A 25,293-nucleotide genomic window follows, 5' to 3' on the forward strand; every position below is an offset into this window, starting at 1 on the left:
GCACTTAAATGTCTCTTACTGATGGCACTTTGTAGTTTAACACTTTAGCAGCACTTAAATGTCTCTTACTGATAGTACTTTGTAGTTTAACACTCTAGTAGCAGTTTAAATGTCTCTTACTGATAGCACTCTGTAGTTTAACGTTATTGAAGAAATTGTACTTTCTTGATTCTTGTTGTTCTGAGTTTGGACTCATGGTTTAATGCACTTATTGTAAGTCGTTTGGATAAAAGCGTCAGCTAAATGACATGAAATGTAATGTACATGTTATGTAATGTAATGTAATGGTCATTGATAGGAGACGAAGGTGACTCCTGATTGGTCGGTTTTTCTTGTCCTCCAGATGACTCCTCCTCCACTTCCTGTCCCGAAGCCTCGAGCTCGTTACATGAGAGACAGTTCTAAGCTCCGCCTCCTCTTTGGACAGGTCAGCTCACCTGTATTTCTGCACACACACACACACACACACAAAGTGTATAAATGGATTCAAACATAAAGTTTTTGTTTCAGAGATGTGATTGGTGAAACTCTTCAACCAGTTTTGCCTAATGGGGTTGAACTGAGCACAGGTACACACACACACCCACACACGCACACACAAGCACACACAAGCACACACACCCACACACGCACACACAAGCACACACACACACACCCACACACGCACACACAAGCACACACACACACACACACACGCACACACAAGCACACATACACACACACACACGCACACACAAGCACACACACACACACACGCACACAAGCACACACATGCAAACACATGCACACACACGCACACACACTCTCACATAACATAACATAAACAACCTGGTTTATAGTATTACTTTATTAATGTAAACAACCTGGTTCATAGTATTACTTTATTAATATAAATAACCTGGTTCATATATTACTTTATTAATATAAACAACCTGGTTCATATATTACTTTATTAATGTAAACAACCTGGTTCATAGTATTACTTTATTAATATAAACAACCTGGTTCATATATTACTTTATTAATATAAACAACCTGGTTCATATTACTTTATTAATATAAATAACCTGGTTTATAGTATTACTTTATTAATATAAACAACCTGGTTCATATATTACTTTATTAATATAAATAACCTGGTTTATATATTACTTTATTAATATAAATAACCTGGTTTATATATTACTTTATTAATATAAATAACCTGGTTTATAGTATTACTTTATTAATATAAACAACCTGGTTCATATATTACTTTATTAATATAAATAACCTGGTTCATATATTACTTTATTAATATAAATAACCTGGTTTATAGTATTACTTTATTAATATAAATAACCTGGTTCATATATTACTTTATTAATATAAATAGCCTGGTTCATAGTATTACTTTATTAATATAAACAACCTGGTTCATAGTATTACTTTATTAATATAAACAACCTGGTTCATATATTACTTTATTAATATAAACAACCTGGTTCATATTACTTTATTAATATAAATAACCTGGTTTATAGTATTACTTTATTAATATAAACAACCTGGTTCATATATTACTTTATTAATATAAATAACCTGGTTCATAGTATTACTTTATTAATATAAATAACCTGGTTCATATATTACTTTATTAATATAAATAGCCTGGTTCATAGTATTACTTTATTAATATAAACAACCTGGTTCATAGTATTACTTTATTAATATAAACAACCTGGTTCATAGTATTACTTTATTAATATAAACAAAGTGTGTGGGCTACAGACATATACAGTATATGTCTGGCCACCAGGGGGAGTCACACACACATGTGGAGCAATCCATAAACAAATGCAGTGCAATCGACAAATAAACAGGCGAACAGGTGACGCCTGCGCATGCGCGACGGCCAAGATTCTTGGCGACTCGCCAGGTCCTACCTCCGTGAGATTGGCTTTTCTGCTGTTGCCCTTCAAAACAAAAGCTCAGTTCAGAACAAGCCCAGAAGAGAAAAACTTTCATGAATGCCAAATTAAAAAAAATTAAGTTGAGTTCAGAAAATCACTAAATCAAAATCCAGGAGCAAGGCATGTTGTCAGTGTTGTGTTGTAACTTCAGTTGATAAATACAACATTAATATTGGGACTTCATCCAGCCTGCTCATTCCAAATGTGTTTTTTCTTCTTCATATTGTGTGCGCTTAACACATTTCCTTTTTATGTTGAAAGTAATTTAGTGTGTTCTTGGTCACATCCAGTTGAAAGCTGGCCCAAAGTGTTTGAAGCCTCACGTTGTAAAGTCTGGACAGTGTATTTCTCTCAACGCCTCAATAGGTAGATCTTGCCTGTCACCAAGGCAGAGGTCAGAGGTCAGGGATCTTGGGCTTAAAAAGGTTGGTGACCACTGCTTTAGTGAGTCTCGGGTTTAATCTAAAAACATATATTGTGTGGTTGATAATAATAAAGCTTATTCAAATAACACAAAACGACTTGTAATGTATTTCACAGACATAAAAAGAACAAAGGATGCAGCTACACGCACATTTCTACATAAATATAGATTTATAAACACATGTAAACTACAAGTGGCCTACAGATCAAACAGGAAGTCACTGTTTCTGCTTTCCAGGCCAGTTCTCTCGAATGAACCTATTTCCTCCAGTTTTAGGTCTTCGGTAGGAACTAATGGGCCACAGACAGGAAGTGAGACGGGGTTGAGGGTCGGACCAACATGAAACATAAGAAAGCACCAGATTTAAACTCATACTGACTGTATTTGTAGTTTTTAGTCAGCTGGATTAATCATCTGATGTTTGGTGATGATGGCACTCTTTTTTTTCTCAGGCGAAGGGGCTCCTCCTCTTCCTCCTGTCTTCCCGACTTTGGCTGGCGTTACTAACGTCATCGCCACCAGCATCCCGTCATTGGCTGGATTTGCTAGGTCCATTGGAGGCCATGCCCCCACCCCGTCTGCTCCCTCGGCCCCCCCCTCCGCAGACGGCATGGCTAACAGCATCGCCGCCCACATACCTAGCTTAGCAGGGACTGCTAGCACTGTGGCTAACCTAAACCCCCCCAGCGCGCCTGAACCTGCACTTAGCACTGTTAGCTTAGATAGTGTGATTAGCTCATTGGCTAACATACCCAGTTTAGTGGGAATTGTTAGCATCGTTGCTAATCCTGGCCTGCCACCCTTGACTGATAAAACACCCCCCCCCTCATTGCCGAGGGGCGGAGCCATTCACACAGGTATAAACCAATCAAACCGAGGCATTGTTGCTTCTAAGAGTTGCATTCTAGCACAAAATAAAAGTCCTCTGCTGCTTTCATGTTTTATTTGGACGGGGCGTGTCCTCTGCTTATGTTACTTCATAAAAAAGATGGTCTGTTTTTCAACATTACTGAAGATTAAAGCTCTCAATGACTCTCTCTTTTGATTGGCTGAACAGATGCTCTCTCTTTTGATTGGCTGAACAGATGTTCTCTCTTTTGATTGGCTGAACAAATGCTCTCTCTCCTGATTGGCTGAACAGATGCTCTCTCTCCTGATTGGCTATACCTTCCGCTGAGACCTGGTGACCCAGAGAGCCTGGCTGCTGTTTTAGATTGTCTCTCTGACGTTAAATGCTGGATGGCTCAACATTTTCTTCAGCTCAATAACTCCAAATCAGAAGTCATATTATTCAGTTCCCCAAACAATAACAGCAGTCTCATCAAGAGTCAACTTGGTCCCCTGGCTGCTTATTTAAAACCTGTTGCCAGAAATGTGGGTGTAATGTTTGACTCTCAAAAAATCAAACCCATGCTGTCACGCTCAGATCTGGAAAAAGTCATTCATGCACTCATTTTCTCTCGACTCGACTACTGCAACTCCCTCCTTTCCGGCATAAATCAAAAATCCATCTCCCGCCTCCAACTAGTCCAGAATGCAGCAGCTCGGCTTCTTAATGGTTCTAACAGACGGCATCACATGACTCCAGTCCTGGCCTCTAACAGATGTCATCACATGACTCCAGTCCTGGCCTCTAACAGATGTCATCACATGACTCCAGTCCTGGCCTCTAACAGACGGCCTCACATGACTCCAGTCCTGGCCTCTAACAGACGGCATCACATGACTCCAGTCCTGGCCTCTAACAGACGGCCTCACATGACTCCAGTCCTGGCCTCTAACAGATGTCATCACATGACTCCAGTCCTGGCCTCTAACAGACGGCCTCACATGACTCCAGTCCTGGCCTCTAACAGACGGCATCACATGACTCCAGTCCTGGCCTCTAACAGATGTCATCACATGACTCCAGTCCTGGCCTCTAACAGACGGCTTCACATGACTCCAGTCCTGGCCTCTAACAGACGGCCTCACATGACTCCAGTCCTGGCCTCTAACAGACGGCTTCACATGACTCCAGTCCTGGCCTCTAACAGACGGCATCACATGACTCCAGTCCTGGCCTCTAACAGATGGCATCACATGACTCCAGTCCTGGCCTCTTACAGACGGCTTCACATGACTCCAGTCCTGGCCTCTAACAGACAGCTTCACATGACTCCAGTCCTGGCCTCTTACAGACGGCTTCACATGACTCCAGTCCTGGCCTCTAACAGACGGCCTCACATGACTCCAGTCCTGGCCTCTAACAGACGGCCTCACATGACTCCAGTCCTGGCCTCTAACAGACGGCTTCACATGACTCCAGTCCTGGCCTCTAACAGACGGCCTCACATGACTCCAGTCCTGGCCTCTAACAGATGGCATCACATGACTCCAGTCCTGGCCTCTAACAGACGGCCTCACATGACTTCAGTCCTGGCCTCTAACAGACAACATCACATGACTCCAGTCCTGGCCTCTAACAGACGGCCTCACATGACTCCAGTCCTGGCCTCTAACAGACGGCTTCAAATGACTCCAGTCCTGGCCTCTAACAGACGGCCTCACATGACTCCAGTCCTGGCCTCTCTCCACTGGCTCCCTGTTAGTTTTAGAATTGATTTTAACATTTTGCTGATCACTTTTAAAGCACGCCTGGGTCTGGCCCCAAGCTACATCATTGAAATGTTAGCCCCATATGAGCCAGGTCGCAGCCTTAGATCCTCCGGTGGGGCCCTTCAAGGTCCTTCAGGCCCTTCAAGGCCCTTCATGGCTTAAATCGAAGGGTGACCATGCTTTTGCCATCAGAGCCCCTCGACTTTGGAACGACCTACCTGAGGGGATAAGGCTCGCAGAATCAGTAACTTCTTTTAAAACCCATTTTTATAGAACTGCTTTTAAGTGATATCGTCCTTTTGTGCAGTTCTTTGTTTCCCCTATTTTAATTTGTCTGTTCTGCTTTATTTTGTATTTCATTATTGTGTTCATTGCCTATATGGCATGGTCTTCTTTGACTCCTGTATTTCTGAAATATTTGTTGCCTTGCTTCTATGTAGAGCACTTTGTAAACCCTGTTTTTAAAGGTGCTATATAAATAAAGCTATTATTATTATTATTATTATTATTATTATTGGCTGAACAGCTTTCTGTTTGTGTCCAGATGTTGGAGCGTTGTCTCAGCTGGTGATGTCATCATTAGACCAGAAGGCAGGAGTCACCTTGCCTCCACTAGAGGGAGCTGCTGAGCCACCGGAGGAGGGTACTGAAGGACTTGAACCTGTTTCTGTGAGTCCTCCTGGTCCTCACCCTCATGCCAGTCTTACTCTTCTTCATTGGTTCTGTTGCAGGTTGTAAACGGGCTCCTCACACCATCAGAGAAGAAAGCCCGCATGTAACTGTGTTGGCTTGTTGGGCGAGCCAGGACGAAGCTGACACAGACTCATCCAATGAGGAGGAAGATACAGGAGTTAACCACACACTCCCGGGAGCCGATGCACCAATGGAAGGAGATACAGCTTCCAATACAAAGTACAGCAGTAACTACTAGTACTTCTACTAAACTACCCTGTAATGCTGTGTACGATCTGTAATGTTTGTGCTCTGCAGCATCCCGTCCAATCCTTCGGGTCGTCTGGTCCCCACGAGGCCTGCCCAGCCCCCTCCTCATCCTCCTGGCCAATCAGGAAAGCCTCTGAAACAGAAGACTCCCAGGTACACAAACAATATCTCTCAGTCTGTTCTTGTGCAGTCATAAGTCTCATTTAATGATTAAAGTAGAGCATATTAAACGCCCAAAGCCCATCCAGGATGGACAAGTATCCCAGCATGCATTTCACACCCACCAGATTTTGTTGTTAATGTTGATTGTTAATGTGGTTGTGAAGAAGATGTTTCTGTCTCTTCTAATGTTTTAAAGTGTATCCACGGCTGTCTCAGCGGTGTCTTCCTGCTTGTAACAGGTTCCTGGCTGTCACATGCAGGTTTCTCCCCCCCAGCACCAAAGGATGAGCATACTCAAGAGGATATTTCAGACTGTGCCTCTGCTCTCCTCTCTCGTGCCTCCATAACCTATCCACCTCATATAGGGCAGAGACAGTCAGACCTTGATCCCCTGCAGCTGAGGCCAATTAGGCCTCTTCCCGGCACCTGTTCCCTGAACCACTCCCCCAAACCCCTCCGCAGCTGAGTCTAACCACGCCCCCGCCACCACACTGCTCTTCAAGGTCAACTATTTCCCAGAATGCAGTCTGACTTTGGGCTGTTTGTGTGGTCTGTCCTGCAGAGGGGCCACAATCCGAGTGTCTAGGAAGAAGGGGGGCAGTGGGAACCCCGGTCCCCAGAACGCTGTGGTCCGAGCCAGCTGGCTGGATGTCTGGAAGGGCTTCAGGTAACTTCATCATCATCATCATCATCCCAATTATGTTATCATTGTTATCATTGTTATCAATGTTATCATTATTATCATTGTTATCATCATCATCATGATTATTGTTATCATCATGGTTGTCATTGACGACCTGTTTTCTCTCTAACAGACACAATGTTTTATGGGCGACGTTGGACGGACAGCTGATGTCTCTGTGGAAGAAACGCACAGTATGTCTCTACCTGTCTGTCTGACTGTCTGTCTGACTGACTGTGTGTCTGTCTGTCTCTCTCTTTGTCTGTCTCTCTCTCTCTACCTGTCTGTCTGTCTCTCTGCCTGCCTGTCTGTCTGTCTGTCTCTCTCTCTGTCTCTCGCTCTGTCTCTCTGTCTGTCTCTCTGACTTTCTCTCTACCTGTCTGTCTGACTGTCTGTCTGACTGACTGTGTGTCTGTCTGTCTCTCTCTCTGTCTGTCTGTCTCTCTGTCTCTCGCTCTGTCTCTCTGTCTGTCTCTCTGACTTTCTCTCTACCTGTCTGTCTGACTGTCTGTCTGACTGACTGTGTGTCTGTCTGTCTCTCTGTCTGTCTGTCTGTCTCTCTGTCTCTCGCTCTGTCTCTCTATCTGTCTCTCTGACTTTCTCTCTGCCTGTCTGTCCCTCCCCTGACTGTGTTTCTGTGGACCAGGACCGGTTCAGCGAGGTGCTCTTTCACGTGTCCAGCATCACCAACGTGAAGAAACAGGATAAAGGCCGATTCTCTGTTTACTTCCGGAAGAAGCATTATGACTTCATGGCTCACAATGAGGGTAAGAGTACTGCCGCTAGACTCTACTGGACTCTAGTAGACTCTAGTGGACCAGATCTGGGTCTGAGGACCAGATGTTAGCAGGACAGAGATGATTTGCAGGGGCTTTGAGTCCACAGGTGATGAAGTTGTTGTTTCCGTCTCTCAGAGGTTCAAAGAGGTTGGGTCATGTCTCTGCTCACCGCTCGAGGCCAGCCAAGCCCCTCCCCCCCGGAGCTCCACGGACCAATCACCATCAGGGACCCGCGTAGCCGGGCCTATGCCACCGTCTGGGGTCATGACCTCTGGGTTTACCCCAACAAGGAGAGCTTCCAGCTGGGCATCGCCTCTTTCTCGGTCCCCCTGAACGTGGCCACAGTGAAGTCTATGGGAAAGCACTCATTTACCCTCATCACTCCATACAGGAGCTTCAAGTACGTACTTTCTGTCTGCCTGTCTGTCTGTCTGTCTGTCTGTCTCTCTGTGGCCACACCCTCCTTATTTGTGGCCCCGCCCCCTCTGTCTCTCCGTGCCCCCCCCTCCTGCAGCCTGTCTGTTGACTCGTCGAAGGAGCTGTCCGTCTGGCTGGATGGCCTGTCCTCCTTCATTTGCAGCGCTCTGTCCAGCAGCCAGGTGGCGCTGCGTCTTTGGCAGAACCCCGACAACAAAGTGTGCGGCGACTGCGGCTCGGCCAATCCTGAGTGGGCGTCGGTCAACCTGCTGCTGGTCGTCTGTCACACTTGTGCAGGTACGTGATATGTTTTACAAGTACCTACAACACAGCATCTGTAGGCAAGAGGTCAGAGGTCAGAGGCCAGAAGTCAGAGGGAAGAGGCCAGAGGACTGAGGACAGAGGCCAGAGGCCAGAGGCCAGAAGTCAGAGGGAAGAGGCCAGAGGGAAGAGGACAGAGGACTGAGGACAGAGGCCAGAGGACTGAGGACAGAGGCCAGAGGCCAGAGGGAAGAGGCCAGAGGTCAGAGGCCAGAAGCCAGAAGTCAGGGAAGAGGCCAGAGGTCAGAGGACTGAGGTCAGAGGTTAGAGGCCAAAGATCAAAGGACTGAGGTCAGAAGTCAGAGGGGAAGAGTTCAGAGGTCAGATGCCAGAGGTCACCTCCTCAGCTGTGAGAGACTCAACACTAATGGAGACAGTTGTATTAATAGGTTTGTTGGAGATGAGCCGGTCCTGTGGTCACAATAATCTCACGAGAGCTAGGCGGCCGCAGATTTTATAGCTGGTGTCCCATTGCATGATGGGAAATATATTATATTGTGTGTAGTTGTAATACTTAACACTCGATTGTTGACTATTAGTCTCAGGTTTATCCAGGACATGGTCTAACCCACACCCCACCTCGTTCACTATGCTCGGCTTCGGCCAATCAGCTTGTAGCTCCTTCACTTCGAGCTAAACACTCAACAAAGTCACGACTGTTTGCTGTGGCTGGCTCCTCATTGGTGGAACGAGCTCCCCATTGACATCAGGACATGGAAGTCTCTACAGACTAAAAACACATCTTAGTGACTACACCGTGAATAGGGAAGGTAGAGCCGTAGTAGCACTTTAGTAGCACTTAAATGTCTCTTACTGATGGCACTTTGTAGTTTAACACTTTAGTAGCACTTAAATGTCTCTTACTGATAGCACTTTGTAGATTAGCACTTTAGTAGCACTTAAATGTATCTTACTGATAGCACTTTGTAGTTTATCACTTTAGTAGCACTTAATGTCTCTTACTGATAGTACTTTGTAGATTAGCACTTTAGGTAGCAGTTAAATGTCTCTTACTGATAGCACTTTGTAGATTAGCACTTTAGTAGCACTTAAATGTCTCTTACTGATAGCACTTTGTAGTTTATCACTTTAGTAGCACTTAAATGTCTCTTACTGATAGTACTTTGTAGATTAGCACTTTAGTAGCACTTAAATGTCTCTTACTGATAGCACTTTGTAGATTAGCACTTTAGTAGCACTTAAATGTCTCTTACTGATAGCACTTTGTAGTTTAACACTACTTAAATGTCTCTTACTGATAGTACTTTGTAGATTAGCACTTTAGTAGCACTTAAATGTCTCTTACTGATGGCACTTTGTAGTTTAACACTTTAGTAGCACTTAAATATCTCTTACTGATAGTACTTTGTAGATTAGCACTTTAGTAGCACTTAAATGTCTCTTACTGATAGTACTTTGTAGATTAGCACTTTAATAGCACTTAAATGTCTCTTACTGATAGCACTTTGTAGTTTAACACTTTAGTAGCACTTAAATGTCTCTTACTGATAGCACTTTGTAGTTTAACCACTTTAGTAGCACTTAAATGTCTCTTACTGATAGCACTTTGTAGTTTAACACTTTAGTAGCACTTAAATGTCTCTTACTGATAGCACTTTGTAGTTTAACGTTATTGAAGAAATTGTACTTTCTTGATTCTTGTTGTTCTGAGATTGGACTCATGGTTTTATGCACTTATTGTAAGTCGCTTTGGATAAAAGCGTGAGCTAAATGACATGAAATGTAATGTAATGGTGATGATGGTGGTGATGATGATGATGATGGTGATGTGATGATGGTGGTGATGATGTGATGATGGTGGTGATGATGTGATGATGATGATGGTGGTGATGATGGTGGTGATGATGTGATGATGATGGTGGTGATGATGTGATGATGGTGATGTGATGATGGTGGTGATGATGGTGGTGATGATGATGGTGGTGGTGATGATGTGATGATGATGATGGTGGTGATGATGGTGGTGATGATGTGATGATGATGGTGGTGATGATGTGATGATGGTGATGATGATGATGATGATGATGATGATGGTGGTGATGATGTGATGATGGTGATGATGATGGTGGTGATAATGTGATGATGGTGGTGATGATGTGATGATGATGATGATGATGGTGGTGATGATGTGATGATGGTGATGATGATGATGGTGATGATGTGATGATGGTGGTGATAATGTGATGATGATGATGATGGTGGTGATGATGTGATGATGATGATGATGATGAAGAAGTTGATGATGATGTGATGATGGTGATGATGATGGTGGTGATGATGGTGATGATGATGGTGGTGATGATGGTGATGATGATGTTGTGATGGTGGTGATGATGATGATGAAGAAGTTGATGATGATGTGGTGATGATGATGGTGATGATGATGAGATGATGGTGGTGATGATGATGATGATGATGATGGTGATGATGATGTTGTGATGGTGATGATGATGATGATGATGAAGAAGTTGATGATGATGTGATGATGGTGGTGATGATGATGTGATGGTGATGGTGATGGTGATGATGGTGATGATGATGTGATGATGATGATGATGATGAAGAAGTTGATGATGATGGTGATGATGATGTGATGATGGTGGTGATGATGGTGGTGATGATGTGATGATGATGGTGGTGATGATGATGGTGATGATGATGATGTGATGATGGTGGTGATGATGGTGATGATGGTGCTGGTGGTGATGATGATGGTGATGATGATGATGTGGTGGTGATGATGGTGATGATGATGGTGGTGATGATGATGATGATGATGGTGATGATGATGGTAATGATGTGATGATGATGGTGATGGTGATGGTGATGATGGTGATGGTGATGATGATGATGGTGATGATGATGATGATGTGATGATGGTGATGATGATGTGATGATGATGGTGGTAATGATGATGGTGATGGTGATGATGGTGATGATGATGATGGTGATGGTGATGATGATGATGGTGGTGATGATGATGGTGATGATGATGATGTGGTGGTGATGATGGTGATGATGATGGTGATGATGATGATGTGATGATGATGATAATGATGATGGTGGTAATGATGATGGTGATGATGATGATGATGATGTGATGATGGTGATGATGATGATGGTGGTGATGATGGAGATGATGGTGGTGATGATGTGATGGTGATGATGGTGATGGTGGTGATGATGTGATGGTGATGATGGTGGTGATGATGGAGATGATGGTGATGATGATGATGGTGGTGATGATGGAGATGATGGTGATGATGATGTGATGATGGTGGTGATGATGGAGATGATGGTGGTGATGATGGAGATGATGGTGGTGATGATGATGGTGGTGATGATGGAGATGATGGTGATGATGGTGGTGATGATGATGGTGGTGATGATGATGCTGGTGATGATGATGGTGATGATGGTGATGATGCTGGTGATGATGGTGGTGATGATGATGGTGATGATGATGGTGATGATGCTGGTGATGATGGTGCAGCCTCTGATGGCTTTATTGTAATGTCTGTTCTCAGGTCAGCATCGAGCTCTGGGCAGCAACCTGTCCAAGGTACGCAGTCTGAAGATGGACAACAAGGTGTGGACTGAACCACTCATACAGGTGAGGGGGGACTGAACCACTCATACAGGTGAGGGGGGCTGAACCACTCATACAGGTGAGGGGGGTGAGACTGAACCACTCATACAGGTGAGGGGGTGAGACTGAACCACTCATACAGGTGAGGGGGGGCTGAACCACTCATACAGGTGAAGGGGGGCTGAACCACTCATATAGGTGAGGGGGGGCTGAACCACTCATACATGGAAGGGGGGCATGAACCACTCATACAGGTGAGGGGGGCCTGAACCACTCATACAGGTGAGGGGGGCCTGAACCACTCATACAGGTGAGGGGGGACTGAACCACTCATACAGGTGAGGGGGGGCCTGAACCAACTCATACAGGTGAGGGGGGACTGAACCACTCATACAGGTGAGGGGGGCCTGAACCACTCATACAGGTGAGGGGGGGCCTGAACCACTCATACAGGTGAGGGGGGACTGAACCACTCATACAGGTGAGGGGGGCCTGAACCACTCATACAGGTGAGGGGGGACTGAACCACTCATACAGGTGAGGGGAGCCTGAACCACTCATACAGGTGAGGGGGGACTGAACCACTCATACAGGTGAGGGGGGCCTGAACCACTCATACAGGTGAGGGGGACTGAACCACTCATACAGGTGAGGGGGGACTGAACCACTCATACAGGTGAGGGGGGCCTGAACCACTCATACAGGTGAGGGGGGGACTGAACCACTCATACAGGTGAGGGTGCGGTACTGAACTCTCATTTCCTGGCCTTTGACCTTTCCCTCCAGCTGTTCCTTACCCACGGTAACCGGCTGGCCAATCAGGTGTGGCTCCTGCGGTCCCAGCAGCGGAGCAGCTGACTCCAGGGTCGTCTGACGAAGAGAGGTCAAAGTTCATCCAGGACAAATACAGAAGGGGCTGCTACAGACGAGTCCACGCCCTGACATCTTCCCCCTCTCTGATGGAGCAGGTCTGACTTTGTCCAGAAATATATAATATAATATAATGTATATAATATAATGTATATAATATTATATATATAATATTATATATATAATATTATATACATAAATAGAGTATGTAATATAAAAAGTAAACAATAGATTAGATGATCTCATTATAGGAATCATTCATATCGTATACATTGAATGTGTTGTTCACTCTGGAGTGTGTGTGTGTGTGTGTGTGTGTCAATCAGAGGCTGTGTCAGGTGGTTTGTGGAGACGACGTAGAAGAAACGATGTCACTGATCTGTTCAGGAGCAAAGGTGAAGTCTAATCGTCTCCCTGAGCTCTTCACACACACACACACACACACCCACACACACACACATACACACACCTGACTCATAGCAACACATGAACATAATCCTCTAATCATTTCTATTCAATTCAATTCAATTCAGTTTATTTTGTATAGCTCAATATCACAAATTACAGATTTGCCTCAGAAGGCTTTACAATCTGTACACATACGACATCCCTGACCTTTGACCTCACATCAGATCAGGAAAAACTCCCCAAAAATAACCTTTGACAGGGAAAAAAGGGAAGAACCCTTCAGGAGAGCAACAGAGGAGGATCCCTCTCCCCGGATGGACAGATGAATAGATGTCATGTGACCAGATGAATAGAGTTACAGAGTTACATAAACACATTACATGAATATGACAATGTATGAATGGACCTCCAATCCATGAAACAGAAGGAGGTAGAGAGGAGGGGGGGCGGGGCATCAGCAGGGCCAATGGGAGGCCGGTTCACCAGGCATCAGACACCTCCAGGTCCAATGGACCCTATGAGACGTGAAGTCACAACGACTCCGGGGAGGAAGCAGAGTTAATAAGGTGCAATGGAGAGATGTAAATTCATCCATAAGGAGAGAGAGAAGAGGAGATAGGTGCTCAGTGTATCCTAAAACATCCCCCAGCAGCCTATAAGCCTATAGCAGCATATCAAGGGGCTGGACCAGGGCAAACCTGATTCAGCCCTAACTATAAGGGCTATTAAAGAGGAAAGTCTTAAGTCTATTCTTGAATGAGGTGACTGTGTCTGCCTCCAGGACTGAAAGTGGAAGCTGGTTCCATAAAAGAGGAGCTTGATAACTGAAGGCTCTGGCTCCCATCCTACTTTTTAGGACTCTAGGAACCACAAGTAGCCCCGCATTTAGTGAGCAGCTCTCTAGTGGGGCAATATGGTACTACAAGCTCCTTAAGATATGATGGTGCATCACCAATCAAGGCTTTGTAGGTAAGGAGAAGAATTTTAAATGTGATTCTTGATTTTACAGGGAGCCAGTGCAGAGCAGCTAATACAGGAGTCATGTGATCTCTTTTCTTAGTTTTTGTGAGTACACGAGCTGCAGCATTCTGGATCAACTGGAGGGACTTAAGAGACTTATTAGAGCAGCCTGATAATAAGGAGTTGCAGTAATCTAGTCTGGAAGTAACAAACGCGTGAACCAGCTTTTCTGCATCTTTTTGGGACGAGATGTGCCTGATTTTTGAAATGTTATGTAGATGAAAAAATGCAATCCTTGAGATTTGCTTAACGTGGAGTTAAAGGACAAGTCTGGGTCAAAGATAACTAGAGATTCTTTACATGGTGTTGGATGCCAGGGCAATGCCATCTACAGAAACCACATCACCAGATAATTGATCTCTGAGGTGTTCAGGCCCAGTAAAATAACTTCACTTTTGTCTGAGTTTAACATCAGGAAGTTGCAGGTCATCCATGTTTTTATGTCTTTAAGACATTCTTGAATTTTAGCGAGCTGGTTGGTCTCCTCTGGTTTGATCGATACATATAATTGAGTATCATCTGCATAGCAATGAAAGTTTATGCAGTGTTTCCTGATAATGTTGCCCAAAGGAAGCATATATAAGGTAAATGATGATCAATGGTGTTGAACGCAGCACTAAGGTCTAATAATACCAGTACAGAGATGAGTCCTTTATCTGATGCAATTAGGAGGTCATTTGTAATCTTCACCAGTGCTGTCTCTGTGGTGTTTTCTAAATCCTGACTAAAACTCTTCAAATAAACTATTCTGATGTAGAAAGTCACACAACTGATGTGCGACTACTTTCTCAAGGATCTTAGAGAGGAAGGGAAGGTTAGAGATCGGTCTGTAGTTAGCCAACACCTCTGGATTAAGAGTGGTCTTCTTCAGGAGAGGTTTAATTACAGCTACTTTGAAGGAATGTGGTACATGGCCTGTTAGCAAAGACACATTAACAATATCCAGCAGAGAGGTGCCAATTAAAGGCAACACGTCTTTAAGCAGCCTCGTTGGGATGGGGTCTAAGAGACAGGTAGACGGTTTAGAAGTAGAAACCGTTGAAGACAATTGGTCTAGGTTAATGGGAGAAAAGCTATCCAAATATACACCAGGGCATACAGCCGTTTCATTTCTCAGATGTGTTTATCATTTGGACCGAGAGTCACATGTTTAGGTGCAGAACAGCTGTCGTCATGAGGTCAAGAGGTCATGAGGTCCTCTTGTATCTGACTGAGGTTACCTGTGTGCAGGTGTGTCAGTCAGACCCTCAGAGCCCCTCCCCCATCCTGCTGGCTGAAAGGGCAGGACAGGCTCTGCAGACGGAGCTGCTCCGCCTCAATGAGTACACGGGTACACACACACACACACACACACACACACACAGGACAATACTATGTTAGTATAGTAGTGCCACTAAATTCTTTATAATCATCAGTTTTTACTTGTTTTCATTAGACGTTCCACCTTACCTGCCCAAGAGAGTTGACTCCGCCCCCTCAGGTAGGATGAATAAATTAATAATAATATGACTAATATAACAAATACTGCAAATGTGCAAAATGATGAACATTTTGCTGTATTCTTGTGCGTGAATGTGTGTGTGTGTGTGTGTGTCTGTGTGTGCGTGTGTCTGTGTCTGTGTGTGTCTGTGTGTGTGTGTGTTTGTGCGTGTGTGTGTATGTGTCCGTGTGTGTGTGTGCGTGTGTCTGTGTGTCTGTGTGTGCGTGTGCGTGTGTGTCCGTGTGTGCGTGTGTGTGTGTGTGTGTGTGTGTGTGTGTGTGGTGTGTGTGCGTGTATGTGTGTGTGTCTGTGTCTGTGTCTGTGTCTGTGTCTGTGTCTGTGTCTGTGTCTGTGTGTGTGTGTGTGTGTGCAGTTGAGGAAGAGGAGGAGCTTCATGGTAAACTGGAGGAGGACCGTTTTCTCTTCTCATTGGAGAACGACTCGGCTGCTTGTGACGTTCTGGACTTGAGAGAAGTTCTGTCTGTGTTCCTCAAAGACGGGTAAATACTACTGGTGCAGGTACTCCAGGGTACTAATACACTCAGCTACTAATTCATACTACTGGTGCAGGTACTCCTGGTACTAATACACTCAGCTACTAATCATACTACTGGCATACATGTACTCCTGGTACTAATACACGACAGCTACTATCATACTAATACTACTGATACAAAGGTTATAAATACTCATGGTACAAATACACTCAACTACTAATCATACTGATACTACTGATATAAAGGGTACAAATACTCATCGTAAAAATACACTCAACTACTACTAATATGACTACCAGTAGTACTACTATTACTTAAAATGGTGACAAAGAGAAAGACAGGATAAATAAAGGTCACTGCTCCCTCTGGTTCAGATTAACCAGATTGAACTATCCTGATTACTGAAGTCTGGTTCAACTATCCTGATTACTGTAGTCTGGTTCAACTATCCTGATTACTGAAGTCTGGTTCAACTATCCTGATTACTGAAGTCTGGTTCAACTATCCTGATTACTGAAGTCTGGTTCAACTATCCTGATTACTGAAGTCTGGTTCAGATTAACCAGATTGAACTATCCTGATTACTGAAGTCTGGTTCAACTATCCTGATTACTGAAGTCTGGTTCAACTATCCTGAGTCTGGTTCAACTATCCTGATTACTGAAGTCTGGTTCAACTATCCTGAGTACTGAAGTCTGGTTCGGATTAACAAGATTCTTTGAGCGCGGATCAGCCTTTGAGAAACAAGATAGCCTGACTTCAATCATCAGGTTAATTTAAGCTGGCTAACAGGACATTTGATCCACTTAGTTGAAAAAATCATCTGATATCAATAATAAAATGATCTACTACTTTGTGTATCTTGAGTACCTTGTGTACCCCATACCCACTTTGTGTACCTTGTGTACCCTGTACCTACATTGTGTACCCTGTACCTACTTTGTCTACCTTGTGTACCCCGTAACTACTTTGTGTACCCTGTACCTACTTTGTGTACCTTGTGTACACCATACCTATGTTGTATACCTTGTGTACCCTGTACCTACATTGTGTACCTTGTGTCCCTGTACCTACGTTGTGTACCTTGTGTACCCTGTACCTACATTGTGTACCTTGTATACCCTGTACCTACTTTGTGTACCTTGTGTACCCTGTACCTACATTGTGTACCTTGTGTACCCCGTACCTACATTGTGTACCCTGTACCTACTTTGTCTACCTTGTGTACCCCGTACCTACTTTGTGTACCTTGTGTACCCTGTACCTACATTGTATACCTTGTGTACCCTGTACCTACTTTGTCTACCTTGTGTACCCCGTACCTACTTTGTGTACCCTGTACCTACATTGTGTACCTTGTGTACCCTGTACCTACTTTGTCTACCTTGTGTACCCTGTACCTACTTTGTGTACCTTGTGTACCCTGTACCTACATTGTGTACCCTGTACCTACTTTGTCTACCTTGTGTACCCCGTACCTATTTTGTGTACCCTGTACCTACATTGTGTACCTTGTGTACCCCATACCTATGTTGTATACCTTGTGTACCCTGTACCTACATTGTGTACCTTGTGTACCCTGTACCTACGTTGTGTACCTTGTGTACCCCGTACCTACTTTGTGTACCTTGTGTACCCTGTACCTACATTGTATACCTTGTGTACCCTGTACCTACTTTGTCTACCTTGTGTACCCCGTACCTACTTTGTGTACCCTGTACCTACATTGTGTACCTTGTGTACCCTGTACCTACTTTGTCTACCTTGTGTACCCTGTACCTACTTTGTGTACCTTGTGTACCCTGTACCTACATTGTGTACCCTGTACCTACTTTGTCTACCTTGTGTACCCCGTACCTATTTTGTGTACCCTGTACCTACATTGTGTACCTTGTGTACCCCATACCTATGTTGTATACCTTGTGTACCCTGTACCTACATTGTGTACCTTGTGTACCCTGTACCTACGTTGTGTACCTTGTGTACCCTGTACCTACTTTCTGTACCTTGTGTACCCTGTACCTACATTGTGTACCTTGTGTACCCTGTACCTACTTTCTGTACCTTGTGTACCCTGTACCTACATTGTGTACCTTGTGTACCCCGTACCTACATTGTGTACCTTGTGTACCCTGTACCCACTTTGGGTATCTTGTGTACCCTGTACCCACTTTGTGTACCTTGTGTACCCTGTACCTACATTGTGTACCCCGTACCTACTTTGTGTACCCTGTACCCACTTTGTGTACCTTGTGTACCCTGTGCCTACATTGTGTACCCCGTACCTAAATTGTGTACCTTGTACCTACTTTGTCTACCTTGTGTACCCCATACCTACTTTGTGTACCTTGTGTACCCTGTACCTACTTTGTCTACCTTGTGTACCCCATACCTACGTTGTGTACCTTGTGTACCCTGTACCTACATTGTGTACCCTGTACCTACTTTGTCTAACTTGTGTACCCCGTACCTACTTTGTGTACCTTGTGTACCCTGTACCTACATTGTGTACCTTGTGTACCCCGTTCCTATGTTGTACACCTTGTGTACCCTGTACCTACATTGTGTACCTTGTGTACCCTGTACCTACATTGTGTACCTTGTGTACCCCGTTCCTATGTTGTACACCTTGTGTACCCTGTACCTACATTGTGTACCTTGTGTACCCTGTACCTACGTTGTGTACCTTGTGTACCTTGTACCTACATTGTGTACCTTGTGTACCCCGTTCCTATGTTGTACACCTTGTGTACCCTGTACCTACATTGTGTACCTTGTGTACCCCGTATCTACTTTGTGTACCTTGTGTACCCTGTACCTACATTGTGTACCTTGTGTACCCCGTTCCTATGTTGTACACCTTGTGTACCCTGTACCTACATTGTGTACCTTGTGTACCCTGTACCTACGTTGTGTACCTTGTGTACCTTGTGTACCCTGTACCTACTTTGTGTACCTTGTGTACCCTGTACCTACATTGTGTACCTTGTGTACCCTGTACCTACTTTGTGTACCTTGTGTACCCTGTACCTACATTGTGTACCTTGTGTACCCCATACCTATGTTGTATACCTTGTGTACCCTGTACCTACATTGTGTACTTGTGTACCCCATACCTATGTTGTATACCTTGTGTACCCTGTACCTACCTTGTGTACCTTTTGTACCCTGTACCTACGTTGTGTCCCTTGTGTACCTTTGTACCTACGTTGTGTACCTTGTGTACCCTCTACCTACGTTGTGTACCTTGTGTACCCTGTAGCTACATTGTGTACCTTGTGTACCCTGTACCCACTTTGTGTACCTTGTGTACCCTGTAGCTACATTGTGTACCTTGTGTACCCCGTACCTACATTGTGGTACCTTGTGTACCCTGTCACCCACTTTGTGTACCTTGTGTACCCTGTACCTACATTGTGTACCTCGTACCTACTTTGTGTACCTTGTGTACCCTGTACCTACATTGTGTACCTGTACCTACTTTGTCTACCTTGTGTACCCCATACCTACTTTGTGTACCTTGTGTACCCTGTACCTACTTTGTCTACCTTGTGTACCCCATACCTACGTTGTGTACCTTGTGTACCCTGTACCTACATTGTGTACCCTGTACCTACATTGTGTACCTTGTGTACCCTGTACCTACATTGTGTACCTTGTGTACCCCGTTCCTATGTTGTATACCTTGTGTACCCTGTACCTACATTGTGTACCTTGTGTACCCTGTACCTACATTGTGTACCTTGTGTACCCCGTATCTACGTTGTCTACCTTGTGTACCCCATACCTACGTTGTGTACCTTGTGTACCCTGTACCTACATTGTGTACTTTGTGTACCCTGTACCTTCGTTGTGTACCTTGTGTACCCTGTACCTACATTGTGTACCTTGTGTACCCCATACCTATGTTGTATACCTTGTGTACCCTGTACCTACATTGTGTACCTTGTGTACCCCATACCTATGTTGTATACCTTGTGTACCCTGTACCTACATTGTGTACCTTGTGTACCCTGTACCTACGTTGTGTACCTTGTGTACCTTGTACCTACGTTGTGTACCTTGTGTACCCTGTACCTACGTTGTGTACCTTGTGTACCCTGTAGCTACATTGTGTATCTTGTGTACCCTGTACCCACTTTGTGTACCTTGTGTACCCTGTAGCTACATTGTGTACCTTGTGTACCCCGTACCTACATTGTGTACCTTGTGTACCCTGTACCCACTTTGTGTACCTTGTGTACCCTGTACCCACTTTGTGTACCTTGTGTACCCTGTACCCACTTTGTGTACCTTGTGTACCCTGTACCCACTTTGTGTACCTTGTGTACCCTGTACCTACATTGTGTACCCCGTACCTACTTTGTGTACCTTGTGTACCCTGTACCTACATTGTGTACCTTGTACCTACTTTGTCTACCTTGTGTACCCCATACCTACTTTGTGTACCTTGTGTACCCTGTACCTACTTTGTCTACCTTGTGTACCCCATACCTACGTTGTGTACCTTGTGTACCCTGTACCTACATTGTGTACCCTGTACCTACATTGTGTACCTTGTGTACCCTGTACCTACATTGTGTACCTTCTGTACCCCGTATCTACGTTGTCTACCTTGTGTACCCCGTACCTACGTTGTGTACCTTGTGTACCCTGTACCTACATTGTGTACCTTGTGTACCCTGTACCTACTTTGTGTACCTTGTGTACCCTGTACCTACATTGTGTACCTTGTGTACCCCGTATCTACGTTGTCTACCTTGTGTACCCCATACCTACTTTGTGTACCTTGTGTACCCTGTACCTACATTGTGTACCTTGTGTACCCCGTATCTACGTTGTCTACCTTGTGTACCCCATACCTACGTTGTGTACCTTGTGTACCCTGTACCTACATTGTGTACCCTGTACCTACTTTGTCTACCTTGTGTACCATGTACCTACTTTGTGTACCCCGTACCTATGTTGTATACCTTGTGTACCCTGTACCTACGTTGTGTACTTGTGTACCCTGTACCTACGTTGTGTACCTTGTGTACCCTGTACCTACATTGTGTACCCTGTACCTACTTTGTCTACCTTGTGTACCATGTACCTACTTTGTGTACCCCGTACCTATGTTGTATACCTTGTGTACCCTGTACCTACGTTGTGTACCTTGTGTACCCTGTACCTACATTGTGTACCTTGTGTACCCTGTACCTATTTTGTGTACCTTGTGTACCCTGTACCTACCTTGTGTACCCTGTACCTACATTATGTACCTTGTGTACCCTGTACCTACATTGTGTACCTTGTGTACCCCGTACCTACGTTGTGTACCTTGTGTACCCCGTACCTACGTTGTATACCTTGTGTACCCTGTACCTACTTTGTGTACCTTGTGTACCCTGTACCTACTTTGTGTACCGTGTGTACCCTGTACCTACTTTGTGTACCTTGTGTACCCCGTACCTACTTTGTGTACCTTGTGTACCCTGTACCTACTTTGTGTACCTTGTGTACCCTGTACTTACTCTGTGTACCTTGTGTACCCCATACTTACTCTGTGTACCCCATACTTACTCTGTGTACCCCATACTTACTTTGTGTACCTTGTGTACTCCTTTACTTTGTGTAACTGTGTGTACCCTGTACTTGTTCTGTGTGCCCTTTTGTGTACCTTGTGTACAATACTTACTGTGTACCTCGTGTACCACCTGTGTGTGTGTTTTCAGACCGGCTCCTGGGTTTGAAATGGTGACTCTGAGCGATCAGCTGATCTGTGCTGCAGACAGTGAGGAGGGGCTGCTGAGTCACCTGGTTCACATCCTGAAGGTACACCTGAGTCCCAGTCCCAGAGCCCCCTAAGGCCTCAAGACTTGACCCCTCAGGGTCTCACTGACCCCACCTGGGGAAAGGTTCATAATTAGAGGCTTCAGGGCTTCAAATGGTGTTCAACGGCATGTTGTGTTTGATGAGTTTAACGTCTTGCAGGCTTATTATTATAACCTGGGTGCTAGTTATAACACAAGTTATAGTTATCGATACGACCTGGGTTCTAGTTATTATTATAACCTGGGTTCTATATAACCTGAGTTCTGGATATAAATATAACCCTAGTTGTAGTTATTATTATAACCTTGGTGCTAGTTATTACTATAAAACAAGTTATAGTTATCGATACAACCTGGGTTCTAGTTATTTATATAACCTGGGTTCTAGATATCAGTATAACCTGAGTTCTGGATCTAAATATAACCCTAGTTGTAATTATTATTATTACCTGGGTGCTAGTTATTAGTATAACACAAGTTATAGTTATCGATACAACCTGGGTTTTAGTTATTATTATAACAGATTTTCTAGTCATTAGTGTAACCTGAGTTTTTGTTTCCAGGTGATTCTCCCAGGGGGGGTGTCTTATGCAGAGGTGGGCGGAGCTTCTGCAGTCAGTAAAGTGCGTGTAGTAGAAGTGGGTGGAGCCTCAAGTTGTTCTGATGCCTGGTTGTTGCTGTTGGAGGACGAAGTCAGTCTGCATCCCGTCCACAGACTCACACAACAGCCTCTGAGGATGGATCTCCACATGCTCACTCACCATGGTACATACACACACACGCACACACACACACACACACACAGCACGCACACACACACACACACACACACACACACACAGGTAACAGTCATTTTTTTAAACATCAGGTTGTATATTTGACTTATTATGGTCAGAAAGTGAAATAAAATGTTGAACAATATTTTCAAACTAACGTTATTATGAAATAGGATTAAGTATTAAGTGTTATTGAGTATTATTAAGTATTAAGTAGTAATAAGCATTATTAAGTATTAATAAGTATTATTTATGATTAAGCATTACATATTATTAAGTATCAGGTAGTATTAAGTATTTTTTAAAGTAGTATTTTATATGTTTTAGTATTATTAAGTATTAGGTATTATTAAGTATTAATTCAATTCAATTCAGTTTATTTTGTAAAGTACAAACTCCCCTCAGAGGACGTTACAGTCTGTACACATACGACATCCCTGACCTTTGACCTCACATTGGATCAGGAAAAAGTCCCCAAAAAACTTTCAGGGGAAAAAGGGAAGAGAGCTTCAGGAGAGCATTATTAAGTTCTATGGATGATGCTCGGTTCCCTAAATCTGAAAGTCTTTTTCAGAAATGGATCTATCTGAAAACACCATCACCATGGTGACTACAGACAGGTGATTGTTATTTTAGCTCCTAATATTTCCTGACTTCTGATTGCCTGAGGTCACCAGGTGTACTTGACATCCCAGGATGCATCTTGTTCTCATCAGGAATGTGTCACTGCGCTTCGAGGAGCAGCACAGCTGTCGGTCCTGGTTCAGCCACCTGCAGAGAGCTCTGACCAATCAGACCTCAGCTCGTCAGCGTCCTCCCGCAGCCAATCAGAGTTCAGCTGGTCAGCGTCCTCCAGCAGCCAATCAGATCTCAGCTCGTCAGCGTCTGTACATGGTGGTGGACTTGGCCTTGAGGGGTTCGGTCCCGCCGGCCATCGAGCGCTGCATCTCCCACATCACAACGTTTGGTGAGACCGGTTTGCATTCTCAAATATATATATATATATATATATATATCTATATATATATGTGTATATATATATATATGTGTATATATATATATATATATATATATGTGTGTATATATATATATATATATATATATATTAGTGTGTGTGTATATATATATATATTATATATATAGTGTGTGTATATATATATATATATATATATATATATATATATATATATATATTATAAACACTGAGCGGGTCCAAGAGGCAGAAAACTACAAACCTGCAAAGGCTTATGGCACATTCTGTCCGTCTGTCTGTCTCTCAGGTCTGAAGGTGGAGGGCGTGTACCGCCGCTGTGGTCTCGCATCCAAAGTCACCCGATTGGTGGAGGCTCTGATGACATCACCTGACTCCACCCCTCTGGAGCATGACGAGCAGGGTGTTTTAGATGCTGGTGCCGCCCTCAAACAATATGTCCGCCAGCAGGAGAGTTTACTCCCTGACAGAGACAGACAGCAATGGATGCACGCTGCAAGTTAGTACCCTGTACATGTACTACTGCATGTACATGTACTACTGCATGTACATGTACTACTGCATGTACTTGTACCGCAAAGTATCTAAAAACATACCTGTAAGTCAGATGTATAATGTCAGGCTGAAGGAATCACAGTAACTGTACACTGCAGTAGTACTTACAGCAGTAAGTAGTGCAGTAGTAAAAGTAGTAATACTACAATAGTAACAGTAGTAATATTGCAGTAGTAACAGTAGTAATACAACAGTAGTACCAGTAATAACAGTACTGATACTATGTTGGTAACAGTAATAACAGTAGTAATACTACAGTAGGTACATTAATAACAGTACTATTTTAGGAACAGTAGTAACAATAATAATAGTTTTAATACTGCAGTAGTAACAGTAGTAATAGTTGAAATACTTTAGTAATAACAGTAATAACAGGAGAAATAATAATTATACTACAGTAATATATTAACAGTAATAACAGTTGTAATGTAACAGTAGTAACAGTAGTAATACTGCAGTAGTAACAGTAGTAATACTGCAGCAATAACATTAATAACATAAGTAACACTAGAGCAGTTACATTAGTAAGAGTGGTAAAAGTAGTTATACGGCAGCAGTAATAGTAGTAACCATAGTAATACTAAAGTAGTAACAGTAGTAATACTACAGTAATAACAGTTGTAATACTGCACTAGTAAGAGTAGTAACAGAAGTAATACTACAATAGTAACAATAGTAACAGTGGTATTACTATAGAAGTAACAGTAGTACTACTGCAGTAGTTACAGTAGTAATAATATAATAATAATATTTTCTCTCTCAGTGATTACAGACCAACACTCCAGGTTTTCAGACTACCGACGGTTGCTACGACAACTGCCTGATGACAACCGAGCAACTCTGAGCGCACTGTTTGGACACTTTTACATGTAACACACACACACTCTCAAAAATATAAATCATATCATTAAATAATACGTAACATGGTATATTGAATATTCTTTAAACAAAACATACATGTCTGAGTTGAAGTGTGATGAAGTGTAAACGTTA

At 43.7% G+C, this 25,293-nt stretch overlaps 1 protein-coding gene across 1 annotated transcript in view; it reads left to right on the forward strand.

Moving 5' to 3' along the window:
- The first annotated feature begins 213 nt into the window (after positions 1-213).
- Positions 214-25,293, forward strand: part of LOC117743169 (arf-GAP with Rho-GAP domain, ANK repeat and PH domain-containing protein 1) — a 26,847-nt gene continuing 1,767 nt past the window's right edge. Inside the window, 25 exon segments of the mRNA XM_034550973.1 lie at positions 214-391; positions 393-427; positions 511-569; positions 2,829-3,233; positions 5,519-5,617; positions 5,706-5,886; positions 5,965-6,069; positions 6,641-6,745; positions 6,894-6,954; positions 7,407-7,527; positions 7,675-7,939; positions 8,054-8,253; positions 11,826-11,911; positions 12,674-12,713; positions 12,716-12,855; positions 13,084-13,152; positions 15,416-15,515; positions 15,621-15,665; positions 16,039-16,165; positions 21,880-21,979; positions 22,542-22,743; positions 23,329-23,374; positions 23,471-23,721; positions 24,035-24,244; positions 25,064-25,169. Coding sequence (XP_034406864.1) covers positions 344-391; positions 393-427; positions 511-569; positions 2,829-3,233; positions 5,519-5,617; positions 5,706-5,886; positions 5,965-6,069; positions 6,641-6,745; positions 6,894-6,954; positions 7,407-7,527; positions 7,675-7,939; positions 8,054-8,253; positions 11,826-11,911; positions 12,674-12,713; positions 12,716-12,855; positions 13,084-13,152; positions 15,416-15,515; positions 15,621-15,665; positions 16,039-16,165; positions 21,880-21,979; positions 22,542-22,743; positions 23,329-23,374; positions 23,471-23,721; positions 24,035-24,244; positions 25,064-25,169 — 3,206 coding nt within the window. The 5' untranslated portion in view covers positions 214-343.

This window comes from Cyclopterus lumpus, chromosome 14 (genome assembly GCF_009769545.1).
Source record: "Cyclopterus lumpus isolate fCycLum1 chromosome 14, fCycLum1.pri, whole genome shotgun sequence".
Taxonomy (NCBI): domain Eukaryota; kingdom Metazoa; phylum Chordata; class Actinopteri; order Perciformes; family Cyclopteridae; genus Cyclopterus; species Cyclopterus lumpus.